Here is a 16,024-nt window from a genome sequence, read left to right on the forward strand (position 1 = left end):
GTGGGCGCTAGGATCTGAACTCGGGTCCTCATGGTCCAGCAGTAAGCACTTTAGACTCCCTGGTCCTCGGTAGTGCGCTTTTATAATTCAGTCAGGAACCGTGTGTCCCCAAGATGGAGGGCTCTGTTCTTGGACTCACCAGTAGTCGCCTCCGGCCATGCATTTCTCATACACGGGGCCGTCCAGTTCTTTAGCATCTGGGAAAATAGTCTCGTGATGGATGATGATGGTCTTCACAATCTCGTTCACGTGTGCCTGGCAAGACACTTGGTCCTGTATCTCTGGAACCGGCATCAGTGTTGGGCCGAAGCAAATGGCCAGATTGTAAGGGTCCATCATGTTCTCGTCACTGTACTGGGAGAGGCTGCAAAGGGAAGGGGAGAAGCTCGTAACAGACGGTTTGGGAAAACAAAGCACTTAACAGGATACTAAGCAGTCTGATCTTTTTTTTTTTTTCTCTTTCTATGTAGCCCTGGCTGTCCTCGAACTGGCTCTGTAGACCAGGCTGGCCTCCAACTCACAGAGATCCACCTGCCTCCACAGTACTGGAATTCAAGGTGAGTGCCACCACCCCCTGGCCATACTTTGAATTTATTTTACTAAAAAAAAAAAAAAAAAAGTATGTATGTGTGTTTGTGTGCATGTGCACATGAGGGTACAGGTGCCCTGTGGAAGACAGAAAGAGAAGGGGTATCAGGTCCCCTGAAGCTGGAGTTATAGGTGGTTGTGAGCCATCTGTGGTGGGTGTTGAGATCTGAACTCAGTCTTCAGAAGATGAGTGCACACTCTTGGCCACTAGCAGCCTCTCCAGCGCCCTGACCTCATATTTTGAAAATATGGATTGGACAATTTGATTTGTCTTTTATCGTTAGAGAAAAAAATAATACCCATCATACTTAGAGCTGGCTCACTGGACCCCAAATAGAGTAGGAGGACTATGTTCAACTAGCTAGGACGTGAGGGTAACACACATCCTCTTTGGGTGAGTGAGAGGCGTTTCCTAAAGTCGTGAGTTTAAAACATCAACCCTAATAGAGATAAGGGCGAAGCAGACGAGCTCCACTTGCAAAGACTGAGGCGAGGCTCATAATGCAGTGAACCTGAGAATCTGGACGGTACAACTCCCATAAAGCCTTAGGGTAATGTCTTTAAATTTGCCCTATCATTCAAAACTATCTTAGTTTTTATTCATACCCAACCCCCACAAAAACCATAAAAAAGAAACTAGAATAAAAACAAAAACCATCTTTTCTTTGAGGAGGCAAAGCACAACTGTAGGTTAATAACCTGCTGCTGTGTGCTTATCACCACTAGGTGACAACCCTTGCCACAAAAGACATTGAAAGCCTGAGACAAAGGAGGAAACCCTTAATTTTCTTATTGTATTTAAGGTGGGAAAGCTCTGGGGACACTCCTGGATGTCTGCAACTGGTTTCTAAACTCGATATTACAGCTATTCATGCAACCGCATCACAGGCGACTCTAAGCGAGCTTGCTCTTTAAGGCCTGGACTCTAACACCCAGGGACTCTGCAGCTCTTCCGAGAGTTCTGAGGCGTTCTCTCTCGGCGTATAGAATGTCAGCCACAAAAGGAAACGTAAGTGGCAGGTGAGCAGACAAGGGAAACGAAAAAGGATCCGCAGCAGCCTTTGTGAGATAGTGACAGACACAGAGCGTCCAAGACACAACCTGACGCAGCCCTTTAGCCCCGAGTGGAGATAAGATAGTCTGGAGAGGGAGAGTGGAAAATGCAAAGAGCGGTCTCCACAGCTACCATATGTCCCTCCCTTCTGCCATTTCTCAAATATACAACATCTCCCCCCCATCGCCCCCCCATCCCCCCCAGAAGCTTCACACAATACCACCAGGCAACTTGAGAGACAGGTGACTTTGAAACGTGGGGTTGGGGAGGAAGTGAGATTTAGAATAAAAATCATCCAAATTTCAAAATTCACACTTGGGCTCAGTGGGAAGGATCAGGTTTAATCTTTCTAGGGGTTCATTTTCTCCTGCCTTGAAGAACATAAACTTGATTTTAAAAAAAAAAGATGATCTCTAAGTTTTGATTTTTATAGCAGAAAAGAGCAGCTAATCTCTCTTTTCAGGCTTCCTGTGTTGAGCATCTTGGGCTGAGGTGGGGCCATCATCTTTCCCTGCAGGTTAGCGTGGGCATCTTTGGGCACTAAAGGCAGCACTAGCTGCCTGACTCACGAGGTGTTTGCCATTCGCTCGAGCTTCATGAAGCGTTACATTCAGGCTTCGGTGACATTTTTGGTTGGACACTGCTTTCCTGGTCATTGTGGGTCACTGGCTCACAGTGAGAACAGCATTGTTGGGCCACGGCATCCACATCAGCTGGGGGAGGGGAAGCATTCATTCCGAGGTAAAGATGGAGCTCTGACAACGGCCTGGGCGATCAGGCTTAGTCAAAGGCAGCGATGGGTAGCATCCATTTAATGTAGGCACAGCTCACACCCTTTTAAGGTAGCAATTGTGTCCAAATGGCTGACATCATGGACTTGTAGCTATGTAACTGAAAGGTGGCAAAGCAGTAGCCTTTTGGCTAGGATATGGGGGAGATGCGTCTACCATGGATCCCAGGCATCAGCAAGCAAAGTAACTGGAAACAAAGTTGCCTTCTCAAAAGTTAAGTTTCTTTCAAAAGGATGTAGTGACTTTTAAAAATTCTTGTATCATAGTAGAGACTGTATTATGTATTTTCTTCTTGACAAGGTCTCATTACAGCGAATTTGTAAAAATTCTACTTTTGGATTGATGTCTAAGTCATTTACAATTCCCCTCCATTCCTGACTACAATGTTTAAAAAAAATGACAGATTCCCCCCCCCCACCCCCCCTAGGAGAAGGTGGTTTACATCATTTTGACAAAAACCACTTATGACACGTGCTCTGGATGGAACTTGGAAAAACACATATTTCACTAGAAAGTGTTATGTGGATACATTACATTTATGACCAGCCACAGTTACGCTATCTAGAGTAGATTACTCATGCATCATAGAAAGACCTTGATCTCTGGAGGAAAAGAAAGCGTCCCTTCTGTCTCCACTCAGTCACTTTGCCTGCAACTCTGCTCATGGACGGAACTCGGTACACATTTTATAGGATCCAAGAACACAGAGGATACAGATGGGCATTTGGGCAGAGCACGGAGGCATACTTACTGATTGAGGAAGGCAAACAGGTACCTCATCACTATAAGGACCGACCTGGGCAAGGTCAGGAGGAGTTTGCGGATGTGGAGCGCCCTCTCATAGAGGTTATCTATTCCTGAAGACAGAAGACGATAAGGTCAGAGTCCCCTCAGGGCACAGAGCAGTTCATTGCAGCACCCCTTACAGGGATACACCCCAGCATTCGCAGCAACACCTTGACCATCGCTAGAAGTAGTCACTCGTGTGCCACCTCCCCCAAAGGCAGTGCTGACCCGTCCCTGGTCACTGATGTCCCTGAGTTTACCTGCCCTCTGCCCCTCAATTCCCTTTCTCCCTCTTTCTCTACCTAGTTTGGAGAAGGGTCTCTTGATGTGACCCCCAATGACCTCAAACTGAAAATCCACAGGCCTTTGCTTCACAAGTGCTGGGGTAACAGGTATGTACCACACTGGTTTATTTTATGTGACGTACACTGTCTTGGCCTTGAGCAATTCAGAGTCCTTGTAAATTTAGAAACCACTTCTCTTCCTCCTTTTGAGCACTAAATTTTGCCACTCATATGGTCCCAATGCCTTGTTGAAGTATGTGAACTAAGCCAGATTTATGGGATATATCTATATCAGTATCATCTATATCTATATATGCACAGCTCTATCTGTCTGTCGGTGTGTCTGTCTGTCCGTAAGTACCAATGTTTTGAGATAACTCTGAAGCTTTCTTGTGATTTTTGCATTATGGTCTGTTGTCCTTCCCTCCTCTAGAGCTACTGCTGGATTCTACTCTGTCCCGAGCCGCTGATGCCACGCCACAGTTTTCCCTCAAGGTTGCTTCCTACTCGTCAATGGCAGCCTCATCCAGTCTCGAGGTAATTAACTGTCACTTCCAACATGGCGACCCCCGGGCTTCACTTTTTCTCTGGTTCCACTGCAGATTACTGCATTGCTTATTTCCCCAGTAAGCTTCACCATTTCTCACACGGGGGACCGTGATCCCATCCAGTTTCCCTTTCGAATTAACTTGTGGTGTTTGACCTTGACTTGGGTTCACATGGGAGAGGTTTTCAAAATGGCTGGTATTCCTTTATGCAGTCCAGGTTGGAAACTATGGCTCTAGCTACTCAGACTAAGCTTCTTTTCCTGGGATTTTTGAGTGCTGACACAAGCTGCTTTCTACTTATTATCAAAGAGGGCATTTTGTTTTGCCCTCCATTAGGCTGAAAAAGGTATGAAAAATATACAAATATTTTTGCTCAGCCACAGAGGAGTCTGCAGAACAGCACATAATTTATCACGATTAAGTATGCCTCAGCTGGAAATGAAGCCAGCTCGTCTCCCAGAAAACAGTTCAGAAACCCTCCACCTGGGATGTTGAAAGCCTCATCATGTGATCAACATCCCTGTGACATTTTTATTCTCTTGGCCCAAATCGGTAACTAACAACACGAGTGTAGTTATTGTGAATTGGATATGGCACATATCATTTATTTCTAATGTATTTTGAAATAGAAATAAAAAAAATCCACCATGAATATGGGGGAGTAACATCTACTGCATATAAATTTAATGTATTTTCCAAGCTGTGGTCTTGATTATTTCTTCTGGGGAAAGAAAAAAAATGTAATACACTTATTATTTTTTGGTGTTAAGCGGGTACATAAATTCAGGTCACAAGAATGCAGTAATGAAACTGTCAGTACTGTCACCCATGCAGTCCCCATAGGATCAGGACAGAAGTCAGGAGTAGGCAGTTTGCCTCCTACAACAACCTGAGCTGGGACCTGGGAGCCACGCTGGGTGCAGAGGAAGAAGGAAACACTTAAAGTGAGGAGATCTGAGGAGATCGGCAAGTCCCTGAGAACCTAAGTTACAACGTTTACCACACCCATGGAGGCAATGCATTATACAGACAGCCTGGCCCTGGCTGGCAGGGACCTCTTCTCTCTGCAGGCTCCATGTAAAGGCACCTGTGGGTTCTGGTGAAACCAAGAAAAGTCATATACCACTTTCCCTGCTTCCCTTCTCCCTCTTGCTCTGCTCCAGGCCCTGCTTGCTCTGCTCCGGGCCCCACTTGCTCCAGCCCATAGGTTTTGTTTTTTGTTTTTAATTTTTTGTTTATTTGTTTCTCATTACAGATGGTTGTGAGCCACCATGTAGTTGTTAGGATTTGAACTCATGACCTCTGGAAGAGCAGTCAGTGCTCTTAACCCCTGAGCCATCTCACCAGCCCCATACGCCACTTTTTATTTGAGGATTTTGGGGATTACAAGAGTTAAATCCTTTGAGTCTCTAAGCTAATTCCTTTTTTTTTTTTTGGCTAAGGTTTAATATATGGGATGGAAATTTAGCAACTTAAAGCAAGTTTTGGGGTCTTAGATTAGAGCTGAAAGGAAACAATACAAACGGCTGTCACTGTGTAAGCATCCCAATGTCTGCCAGAGCTCCTGAAGGGGGCGGTGAGGCAAGGGCAGGCCGCGGCTTCTGGGAGCTGTAGTTTGATGTTAAGAACCTCTTGCTTTTAATCTCTGTTCTAACCTTGGTCTCTTCTTGAAGGCAGTTTCAAAATTTACATGAAATCCACAGTGACATTTACTCATATTAGTCAAAAAGTGGGAGCAACCCAGATCTGGATAGACAGGCGAACGGAGAGGCACGGTGTGCTACAGACACGCCAAGGAATATTCCTCAGCCATACAGAGGAAGGCCATTCGGTGGATGAGCCCTGGAGACACCCCTCCAAGCAAAGCAAGCCACACACCTTAGACCATTTAGATGAGATCCCTAGGTTAGACCACCTCATAAATGCAGAACAGCAGGGCCTCAGGGACGCAGCTGCTGTCTGATGGCTACAACGTTTCCGCTTGGGAACAGCTAGGATCGATCTGCAGTGCGGTGGATACATTTAACTTTTACCCCACACCCAAAGATAGTGAACTGCATGTCTGTATTGCACCATAAAAGAAAAATAACTGGGGATGGAGAGATGGCTCAGTTGGTGAGAGCTCTGGCTGCTCTTCCAGAGGACCCAGGTTCAATTTCCAGCACCCACATTGCAGCTCCTAACTGTCTGGAACTCCAGTTCCAGGGAATCCCACACCTCACACAGACATACAAGACACCAATGCGAATTTAAAACAAACAAACAAACAAACAAACAAACATAATAAATCATTAAAAGCTTAAAAAAAGAGAGAGAAAATAACCAGGGAGCCCATAGGGTACAAATGCAAGGTTTAGAAGCCAGCAGCTGTTGGGATAAAAGAGACTTCAAAAAAGATGACAAATTAGATTATGCAATGCAGCCCTTCTGGTCTGGGTCAGTGCCCTGTGCAGACCCTGGGCATGAACTCCGCAGCCAGTCCCACAACACCCATTGGAAGCTCTACTCCCAGGAGTCCTAACACACCTAGGATCATAGGATCAGAGGCAAGGAGGACACAACATCTGCCCCAACACCGGGAGTTACTGGGACCAGTAGGACCCAGGCACCCAGGAATTCCACCTGAACAGAGGCACAGGTTCCATCAGGTCTGAGCAGACCTGGGCGCAAACTTCACAGCCAGTCCCACAACACTCAGAAGAAGTTCCACTCCCAGGAGCTCTAACATGCCCAGGTTCACAGGATCCCAGAACCCAAGGAGCTTGGTCACAACAGATCTCAGGGTCCCAGAGGCAGCTTGACTCCCAGGAGCTCTGACACACCTAGGATCTCAGGATCACAGGATTCCAGAATCACAGGATGACAAAGATAGCTGAAGTCTGAGGAGTTCTGACACAGCCAGGATCACAGAAAGGATAGAGAGGGCAGGCAGCACTAGAGATAATCAGATGGCAGGAGGCAAGCATAAGAACATAAGCAACCGAAACCAAGGTTACTTGTCATCATCAGAACCCAAGTCTCCTACCATGGTAAGTCCTGGATATATGATCATACAGAAAAGCAAGATTGGATTGAAAGTCACTTCTCACGATGGTGCTAGAGGACTTTAAGAAGGACATAAATAGCTCGCTTAAAGAAATACAAGAGAACACAGGTAAACAGAAGCCCTTAAAGAGGAAACACAAAAATTCCTTAAAGAATTACAGGAAAACATAATTAAACAGGCAAAAGAAATGAACAAAACCATCTAAGATCTAAAAATAGAAATAGAAACAATAAAGAAATCACAAAGGGATTAACCCTGGAGTTAAAAACCTAGGAAAGAGATCAGGAGTCATAGATGCAAGCATCATCAACAGAATACAAGAGATAGAAGAGAGAATCTCAGGTGCAGAAGATACCATAGAAAACATTGACACAAAAGTCAAAGAAAATGCAAAAGGCAAAAAAGCTCCTAACCCAAAACACCCAGGAAATTCAGGACACAACGAGAAGACCAAACCTAAGGATAATAGGTATAGAAGAGAGCAAAGATTCCCAACTTAAAGGGGCAGTTAATATCTTCAACAAAATTATAGAAGAAAACTTCCCTAACCTAAAGAAAGAGATGCCCATGAACATACAAGAAGCCTACAGAACTCCAAATAGACTGGGCCAGAAAAGAAATTCCTCCCATCACATAATAATCAAAACACCAAATGCACTAAAGAAAAAAAGAATATTAAAAGCAGTAAGGGAAAAAGGTCAAGTAACATATAAAGGCAGGCCTATCAGAATTACACCAGACTTCTCAATAGAGACTATGAAATCTAGAAGATCCTGGGCAGATGTCATACAGACCCTAAGAGAACACAAATGCCAGCCCAGGTTACTATACCCAGCAAAATCTCAATTACCATAGATGGAGAAAACAAGATATTCCATGACAAAACCAAATTTACACAATATCTTTCCATAAATCCAGCCCTACAAAGGATAACAGATGGAAAACACCAACACAAGAAGGGAACTACACCCTAGAAAAAGCAAGAAAGTAATCTTTCAACAAACCCGAAAGAAGATAGCCACACAAACATAATTCCACCTCTAACAACAAAAATAACAGGAAGTAACAATCATTTTTCCTTAATATCTCTTAACATCAATGGACTCAGTTTCCAAAAAAGGACATAGACTAACAGACTGGATATGTAAATAGGACCCAGCTTTTTGTTGCATACAGGAAACTTACCTCAGTGACAAAAGCAGACACTATGTCAGAGTAAAAAGGTTGGAATACAATTCTCCAAGCAAATGGTCCCAAGAAACAAGCTGGAGTAGCCATTCTAATATCGAATAAAATCAACTCTCAACCAAAAGTTATCAAAAAAAAAAAAAAAAAAGATAAGGAAAAACACTTCATACCGGTCAAAGGAAAAAAAAATCTACCAAGATCTCTCAATTCGCAACATCTATGCTCCAAATCAAGGGCATCCAGATTTATAAAAGAAACGCTAATAAAGCTCAAAGCACACATTGCACCCCACACAATAATAGTGGGAGACTTCAACACCCCACTCTCAGCAATGGACAGTTCCTGGAAACAGAAACTAAACAGAGACACAGTGAAACTAACAGAAGTTATGAACCAAATGGATCTAACAGGTATTTATAGAACATTTCATCCTGAAGCAAAAGAATATACCTTCTTCTCAGCACCTCATGGTACCTTCTCCAAAACTGACCATATAATCAGTCACAAAACAGGCCTCAACAGATACAAGAAGACTGAAATAATCCCACGCAGCCTATCAGATCACCACGGACTAAGGCTGGTTTTAAATACCAACAAAAACAACAGAAAGCACACATATACATGGAAGCTGAACAATGCTCTACTCAATGATAACTTGGTCAAGGAAGAAATAAAGAAAGAAATTAAAGCCTTTTTAGAATTTAATGAAAATGAAGACACATCATACCAAAACCTATGGGACACAATGAAAGCAGTGCTAAGAGGGAAACTCATAGCTCTAAGTGCCTCCAAAAACAAACTGGAGAGAGCTTACACTAGTAGCTTGATAGCACACCTGAAAGCTCTAGAACAAAAAGAAGCAAATACACCCAAGAGGAGTAGATGGCAGGAAATAATCAAACCAAATAGAAACAAAAGAACTATACAAAGAACGAACAAAACCAGGAGCTGGTTCTTTGAGAAAATCAACAAGTTGGATAAACCCTTAGCCAGACTAACCAGAGGGCACAGAGACAGTATTCAAATCAATAAAATCAGAAATGAAAAGGGAGACATAACAATGAAGTATATCTTAAAATAACTATTCTGCTTGTTGAATATTAACAGTTGAAAATATTAAAATCACATTCTACAAACATCATGGAAATATTATTGATAATTTTTGTCAGTGTGCTTAAAATTAGCATTCTCTTAATGTTTAACTTCAAAGAATTTTTGCTATTTTGAAATTTTAAAAATATACTTACTGATAAAATAATTCCTCTCCTAGAAACACTGATAATTTTTTTTAAGTAAACTGATTGTTAGACAATGTACACAGATATATAATGTGTTTTAAATCTTCTTATGTCAGGTGGTATCATAGAAGGGCTTTTGAACCTATTTCTTAGTGATTCATTTTTAATGTTTTATGTTCTTTTCCTATGCTTAACTCCTAAAGAATAGTATGTTTTGAAACAATTTAGTATTCAACGTCAGATATAGGATCCTCAGCTATGGATAGTATTATTAATGTTTGATGTATAAGATGCATTTAAATCATAAAAATTAAGAAAAGAATTATGCAATGCAAATGTATGACGCACTACTGTACACATGGATCAGAATGAAAGAGCTATTGTTGATGTTCCGCTGTAGCTGCAAATTCAGTTCATCTCCACCAAGGCCTCAGTCCTACAGTGGATGCCTAGAGGTCTCCTGGTGGGTGCACAGAGGGCTTGTGTGCCTACAGGAGCTCAGCTCTGCTACAAGCAGCCCACCTACTCTCCGGAATGCAGTTAGCATGGCAGAATCTATGGTTGCCGCCCACACACTGATTAACGTGTGCTCTTAGTCTGGCAATTCATGGTCCTTTAGCCATGCTGGACATAAAGATGGATCTTTTATTCCCTACATGTCAGGAAAATCAGTTCTTAGTTTGGATTTCTTCTAAGCTGGGTTTTGTTCCCGCAATCTAAGACCTCATGCGGTCAGGGGAAAGCAGCTCACATCCAATCTTGGTCATGCGTGCAGAACTCTTCCTAGCACCTCAGGGCTCTTTTGCCAGGGTCTCAACTTCACAGTGCCACAGGGTGATGATAGACAGCTCTATGAACACTTGTGCAAAAGATGCTACAAAGCTGGAGCTACCTGGGGAAAAGCCCAAATGGCCACTGCCCCCTCATAGTGGTTCTTCTGTGGCACACTTTGCTAAATGGCCATCTGCCAGGATACAAATAAGCGACCACAAGACAGAAATTTCTCCTTAGGCATAAAGGCATGGCAAGGAAAACTTCTGGTGACCACACACATGAAGGAACTCTAAAAGCAGGCACACATGTATGTCTGAGTTCCAGAGCCCATTTCCAGTATCAAGGCATTGATGGGGGATGTTTTTGTGCACTGTGCATTCAAATGCTGATTTCTAGACCCAGACAGCTGGTTGTAGTCCAGACTTTGTTGTGACTCAGTGTTTTGAGAAATGTTGTTCTTCATCACCTCCTGATTGGCTAAATAAAGAGCTGGATAGCCCATAGCTGGGCAGGAGAGCAGAAGGTGGGACTTCCAGCCAGAGAGACAGGGACTCAGGTGGGATAATGAAGGAGGTGCCAGAGAGCAAGACAAAGATGGCAGGTAATGGGCCACGTGCCTGGAAGTGGTCTACGGCCAACACTGTCAGGTTAGACTAGCTCTGAATCTGCCCAGCTATAATTCTAGAAGCTTATTGATAAATATAAAGGTCTCTGTCATTATCGGGGGCAAAGAGTGGACATAGAAAATCCTGTACTTTTATATGGTACGCTTCAGTTCATACTACCTGAAGCAAGGCATGGATCAGCTGTGTGTGTGTGTGTGTGTGTGTGAGAGAGAGTAAAAGGGAAAGAGAAAGCAGAGGTGTGTGCTAATACAGTTAGGAAGATCTCCGCCACACCCTCACCCAACTTACTTAGCTTCCCCAGGTCAGAGCTAAACATGCCATGACAACCTCTATGACCAGCTGTGAACGGGCTGACTCCCGTGAGCAAAGCCCCTGCTTTCTCTTCTTGTTAAACAGCAGCACTTAAAATAAGCTAGCATTTCTTACAAACAAGTGATACATCATCCCTGATCTGCTATCCTATCATCCTGAGCACCGAAGAGAAACTGAGTCTTCATTAATGGACTGAAGTTGGGTACCCTGGGGTTGAATTAGGGAAAGGCTGGAAGAAGCCAAGGAAGAGGGCAACCCTATAGGAAGACCAGCAGTCTCAACTAACCCAGACCCGTAGATCTCTCAGACACTCAGACACTCAGCCACCAACCAGCAGCATACACTAACTGGTACGAGGCCCCCAACACATATGCAGCAGAACACTGCCTGGTCTGGCCTCAGTGAGAGAAGAGGCACCTAATTCTTGAGAGAATTGAGGCTCCAGGGAGTGAGCGGTCTGGTGGGGTGTGGGGGTGGGGTGGGGACATCCTCTTGGAGACAGGGGGAGGAGGAATGGGATGAGAAACTGTGGGAGTGCAGAATGGGAGGGGGATAACAACTGCACTGTAAAAAAAAAAGATTAAAGATAATAAAAAAAGAGAAAGAAAAAGAAAGTGTTAGGAAGCTTTGCTCTCAGATATTTGGTATTTTCATAGATCAAGGAAATCCTAAGAACACAATTCTATGACATCAACTAGAAAGGTGCAATCAGAGAGCAAGCTCCAGTGTATGTCAGAAAAAGCAGACAATTTCTAACAGCCGTAACATACAGTGTCCAGGAGAGTTCAAAAGCCATGGGGCTGGAAGAACAGCTGAGGGGGGTGGGGCTGGGGGGCGTGTAAGAGAACTTACTGCTCTTGCAGAGGACCTGAGTTCAGGTCTCAGGTGGCTTGCTCTGCATTCACATACACAGAGCCGCAGACACAGATGAAGCGCACACACACACACACACACACACACACACGACATTCAAAGTTTTTTTTTCCTCATGACACATCTAAGAGCTTACAATAGATACACGCACAAAGAAACACAACAACTCTCCAGAGTCAATACAAATGTGTAAAAGTAGGATTTGTTACATAAAACAGAAGCCACCATATGACCGGTAAAAACCATATTAAAAGTATAAACTCACAAAAGAAGCATGCCACGATATAATCTAACTTACAAGGTTATTAAGCTAAAACCACCTATCACATAACTTACCTATTAAATGATAAGTTTAATGAACTTAATATGTCAGTGTTACCCACCATCTTCATCAGTTTTAGAATAGCTCCATTATTTTAAAAAGAAACTTCCTATTGATTGGCTGCCATGTGCTGTAATGCGTCTTTACTGAGAGCTCGTGGGAATGGTACACCCATACAATGGGTTATTATTTTCCAATAAGATAGGACGAATGCCTGATCATGATGCATGCTAAGTGGGAGCTCCAGTTCTAAGCATCACAGGTTGTATGATCTGCTTATGTGAAATGTGCAGAAAAGGCAAGACTATAAAGACAGGCACTAGTGGTTGCCAGCGCTCTGGGTTGCCACGGCTAGAGTTGAATGGAAAGTGATTGCTAGAGTTTGCTAATTTTTTCCCCCTGGGATAACGAAAATGTCCTAAAATCACTCATGATAATGGTTGTACAGTCCTGTGAGTGGACTAAAACCTTGTGCCCTGTCCTCTTCAGTAGATGGCCCATGTACTTGTGAGACGTGCTACGTAAAGCTGCGTTTGGAAGTCTGTATTACGTATATCAGTACTATGTGAAGACGTGGGGAACTCCTGGAAAGAGTTACCATTCTTTCTGTGTAGAGGACCGGCGGATGTTCTTAGTACATTTTATAATTTCCAGCGGTGACCACCGTCATCACATGATAAAAGCTGGCTGTAAAAAGCGTGGATTGCCTACTTGACTGGTCTGAGGAATTGCTGACTTTAAGGCATAGCAGCAGTGTCCGGGTTACCTCACACGTTAACATACAACACGATCATGTTAATCACACGCGAAATGTTTCTCAGTGGTGTCCACGATCCTCTGGACAGTAGGATTATGAGGGATGCTATTTTGTTCTACATGCTTCTAAACACTTTCCACCGCTTTGAAATGACCCACCTACTGTGTAGAGATAAGAACTCTGAGAGGAAAAAGTCAATTTCTAAGCTCCCACTGTCAGGTACACACAGACACGTGACATTAGGTCACAGGGAGAGCAGCTGGGGCCAGCAGCTAGCTCAACCGAGCGACGGCAATTGTTAAAGCTGGGCCATTAATTATAGGGAGGTCCCTGGGTTACTGTCTCCTGGAGATATCATGAGGGACCCCACAAGCTGTCAGGACAGAATAGCTCCTGACAGGTTTCAAAGCACTGTGTGCACATGAACGCACAAATACCCAGAAGGAACATATCATTGCTTCTCTTTGGGCGGTGGCTTACAGGGGACAGTATTTTGTCCTGTGTGCCTTTTGTGTACTTTTAGTTTTCTCTGTGACAAAACAAAACAAAACAAAACAAAAAACCCAAAAACCAAAAACAAACAGAAAAAAAACCTGCTATAAAATTGTTTTCTTATGTCCAAGAAGTCACAATAATAATAATAATAATAATAATAATAATGATAATAATGATGATGATAATGAGTAGTTATACAAAAGAAAGTGCAAATGTTTTCTGTGGACCCACGACTAGACCAGGAAAAATCTATGCTTTACTTGAATAATTGCTAGGCTGTCTACCCCAGGAATCCAGAGCCACGACGCATGGCTCTGCTGCCAGCTGCCCAAACTGTGGGTGTGACCTGGAACACTCACAATGTCATTCAGAAAGTAGCCAGTGGGGAGGGGGGGAGCAATGCTTGGGTGAGAAACTGAGAGTCTATGAAGCTCACCCCTTCAGTTCTCACCTGAGTAAGGCAGTTTTCTAAAAAGGTATTTCTGGTGAGTTGCGGAGTGGACCTTGTACATGAACCGTGGAGAAGGCCGTTACAACCCTGCTTCATATACACATCTAAAGCTTCCCAAGACTGAGGCTCTACAAGAGGCACAGGGGCAGGATAGAAACTTACACACACATAGGCGAGATTCCTTCCGCTCAAACACAATCCAAAAACTAAGTAAGCAAAACATGGTGGGTGTTTTAGGAACTTGTTCCTGTAACGTTGTTCCCAGGAATGACGAAAGGGAGACATGAACGGTCACATGAAACGGCCTTAATAGAAAAGCCAATTCCACTACTACAATGCTTAAGATGTCGCAGGTAAAAACTCCCCTGAGATAACTTCCTGCTAGAACCTTTACTCTTAGTGTTCCCAACAATACAAACTTACACCGCGCTCATTCATAACCGTACTCTCTTCCTTGCTAGCTTTTAAGTTTCTTGAGTGCAAGAATCAAGTCTCCGAGTCACAAGAAGACTTTGAATATTAAAGACAAGCCATCAGTTTGATTCAAAGGCCGAACGTTTATAGTATCGGGTAAAAGCGTGCGAGCTGGATGAGCCAAGTTGGATCCCTGATCGGAGTTAAAAGGTTCAAAGTCTGCATCCAGCAGTGAGGATCTGCAATCCCATCATGCTATGGGGAGATGGGAGGCTGAGACAGGAGAATTGTCCCAAAGCTTGCAGAAGAGTGGGGCCTGGAATATAGAGCAAAAAAACAACTAGAGAGATCCTTCTTTGCCAGGGGAGGAGAGAGCCAGCTTCTGAAAGCCATCCTTCATATATGCTGCATGGCACCCTCTCTCTGCCTGTGTGGCCTCTCACGTGCACAGCAGCAACTATGACAACAAAGAGTTTGTAGTATCAGTGAGTGACACGACATCCTCAGAGAATCGGAAGTTAGGGGAAATGCAGATGTGCCACCGTCATGGTGACAGGAGCAACCGCTGATCTGGAGATCAATCAGTAGTAGCCAGGAATCTCTCCTTTGAAAGAGGTTAGAGATCAGAAGAAAAGGGCCTGTTAAGTGAGGGGGATGTTATGTAAGAAGAGGTCCAGTATGCGTTCCTAAAATCCTCCCAGTCTGAAAAACTGTGCACTAAAAGTAATCAGACTTAATAGGGAAAACTTGATGGAAGCACACTTCTCGGGACATGGGCGTTTGTAGACACAGGACTCACAAAAACATTCACATCCTATTTACAACGCTGGCTCAGTGAAATCCCAGGCTGCAGCTATGTACCCAGAAGTCTTGACACTGCCTGTGTCCTCTGCAAGATGTGGGTCTTGGAGTGAGGATGTAGGTCGGGGGTAGAAGGTTCTGGGTCTGAACCTCAGCACTGGAACACAAAGAACCCACCAAGTCCAGGGAGATGGGTAGAAGGCAAACCCGAAGACCTGAAGTGGATCCCTGGATTCCACAGCGGAGGAGATAACTGAGTCCGGGAGGCTGTCCTCTGAGCCCCACATGCACACCATGAAAGTGTGCCCTACATTACACACACACACACACACACACACACACACACACACACAAAGACATATGCACAGAAACAAAACCATAGACATACATAAACACACACAGACACATAAAAACACACACACAAACACACACAAACATACACATAGGCACAGACACATACATAAACATACAGACACCCACATACACAAAGACTTATGCACAGACACACACATATACACAAACACATAGAAGCAGACAAACACACACACATTGAAACAGACACACACAAACACACAGATATACACATAGGCACACAAAAACACACACAGAGATACACACATAGCAGACACACAGACATACACAGACATAGAAATGCACAGAAACAAACACACAGGCA

The 16,024-nt window shown here is 43.8% G+C and overlaps 1 protein-coding gene and 1 long non-coding RNA gene across 13 annotated transcripts in view; one reads left to right on the forward strand and one right to left on the reverse strand.

Annotated features, from left to right (window-relative positions):
- The window catches only part of Srgap1 (SLIT-ROBO Rho GTPase activating protein 1), a 266,921-nt gene that overhangs the window by 23,686 nt on the left and 227,211 nt on the right, over window positions 1–16,024 (reverse strand). For all 4 annotated transcript variants that reach the window (XR_003948581.1, XM_006513140.2, NM_001242411.1 and 1 more), the window contains exons 16-17: window positions 3,185–3,290; window positions 140–364 (exon numbers count right to left, since the gene is read on the reverse strand). Coding sequence is in view for 3 of the 4 variants with exons in the window: in XM_006513140.2 (XP_006513203.1) it covers window positions 140–364; window positions 3,185–3,290 (331 nt within the window). In the remaining variant the exon portion in view is untranslated. The remainder of the gene's footprint in view (window positions 1–139; window positions 365–3,184; window positions 3,291–16,024) is intronic.
- Gm46183 overlaps window positions 1–16,024 on the forward strand; it is a 33,604-nt gene that overhangs the window by 9,399 nt on the left and 8,181 nt on the right. The window contains exons 1-4 of one of the 9 annotated variants that reach the window (XR_001779662.2): window positions 471–557; window positions 1,392–1,608; window positions 3,526–3,611; window positions 3,937–15,697. This is a non-coding gene — a long non-coding RNA (predicted gene, 46183). Of the gene's footprint in view, window positions 1–470; window positions 558–1,391; window positions 1,609–2,845; window positions 3,612–3,936; window positions 15,698–16,024 lie in introns of those variants that run through there. The other 8 variants (XR_001779661.2, XR_003948977.1, XR_001779660.2 and 5 more) reach the window with 8 other exon arrangements.

This window comes from Mus musculus, chromosome 10 (assembly GCF_000001635.26).
Source record: "Mus musculus strain C57BL/6J chromosome 10, GRCm38.p6 C57BL/6J".
NCBI lineage: Eukaryota > Metazoa > Chordata > Mammalia > Rodentia > Muridae > Mus > Mus musculus.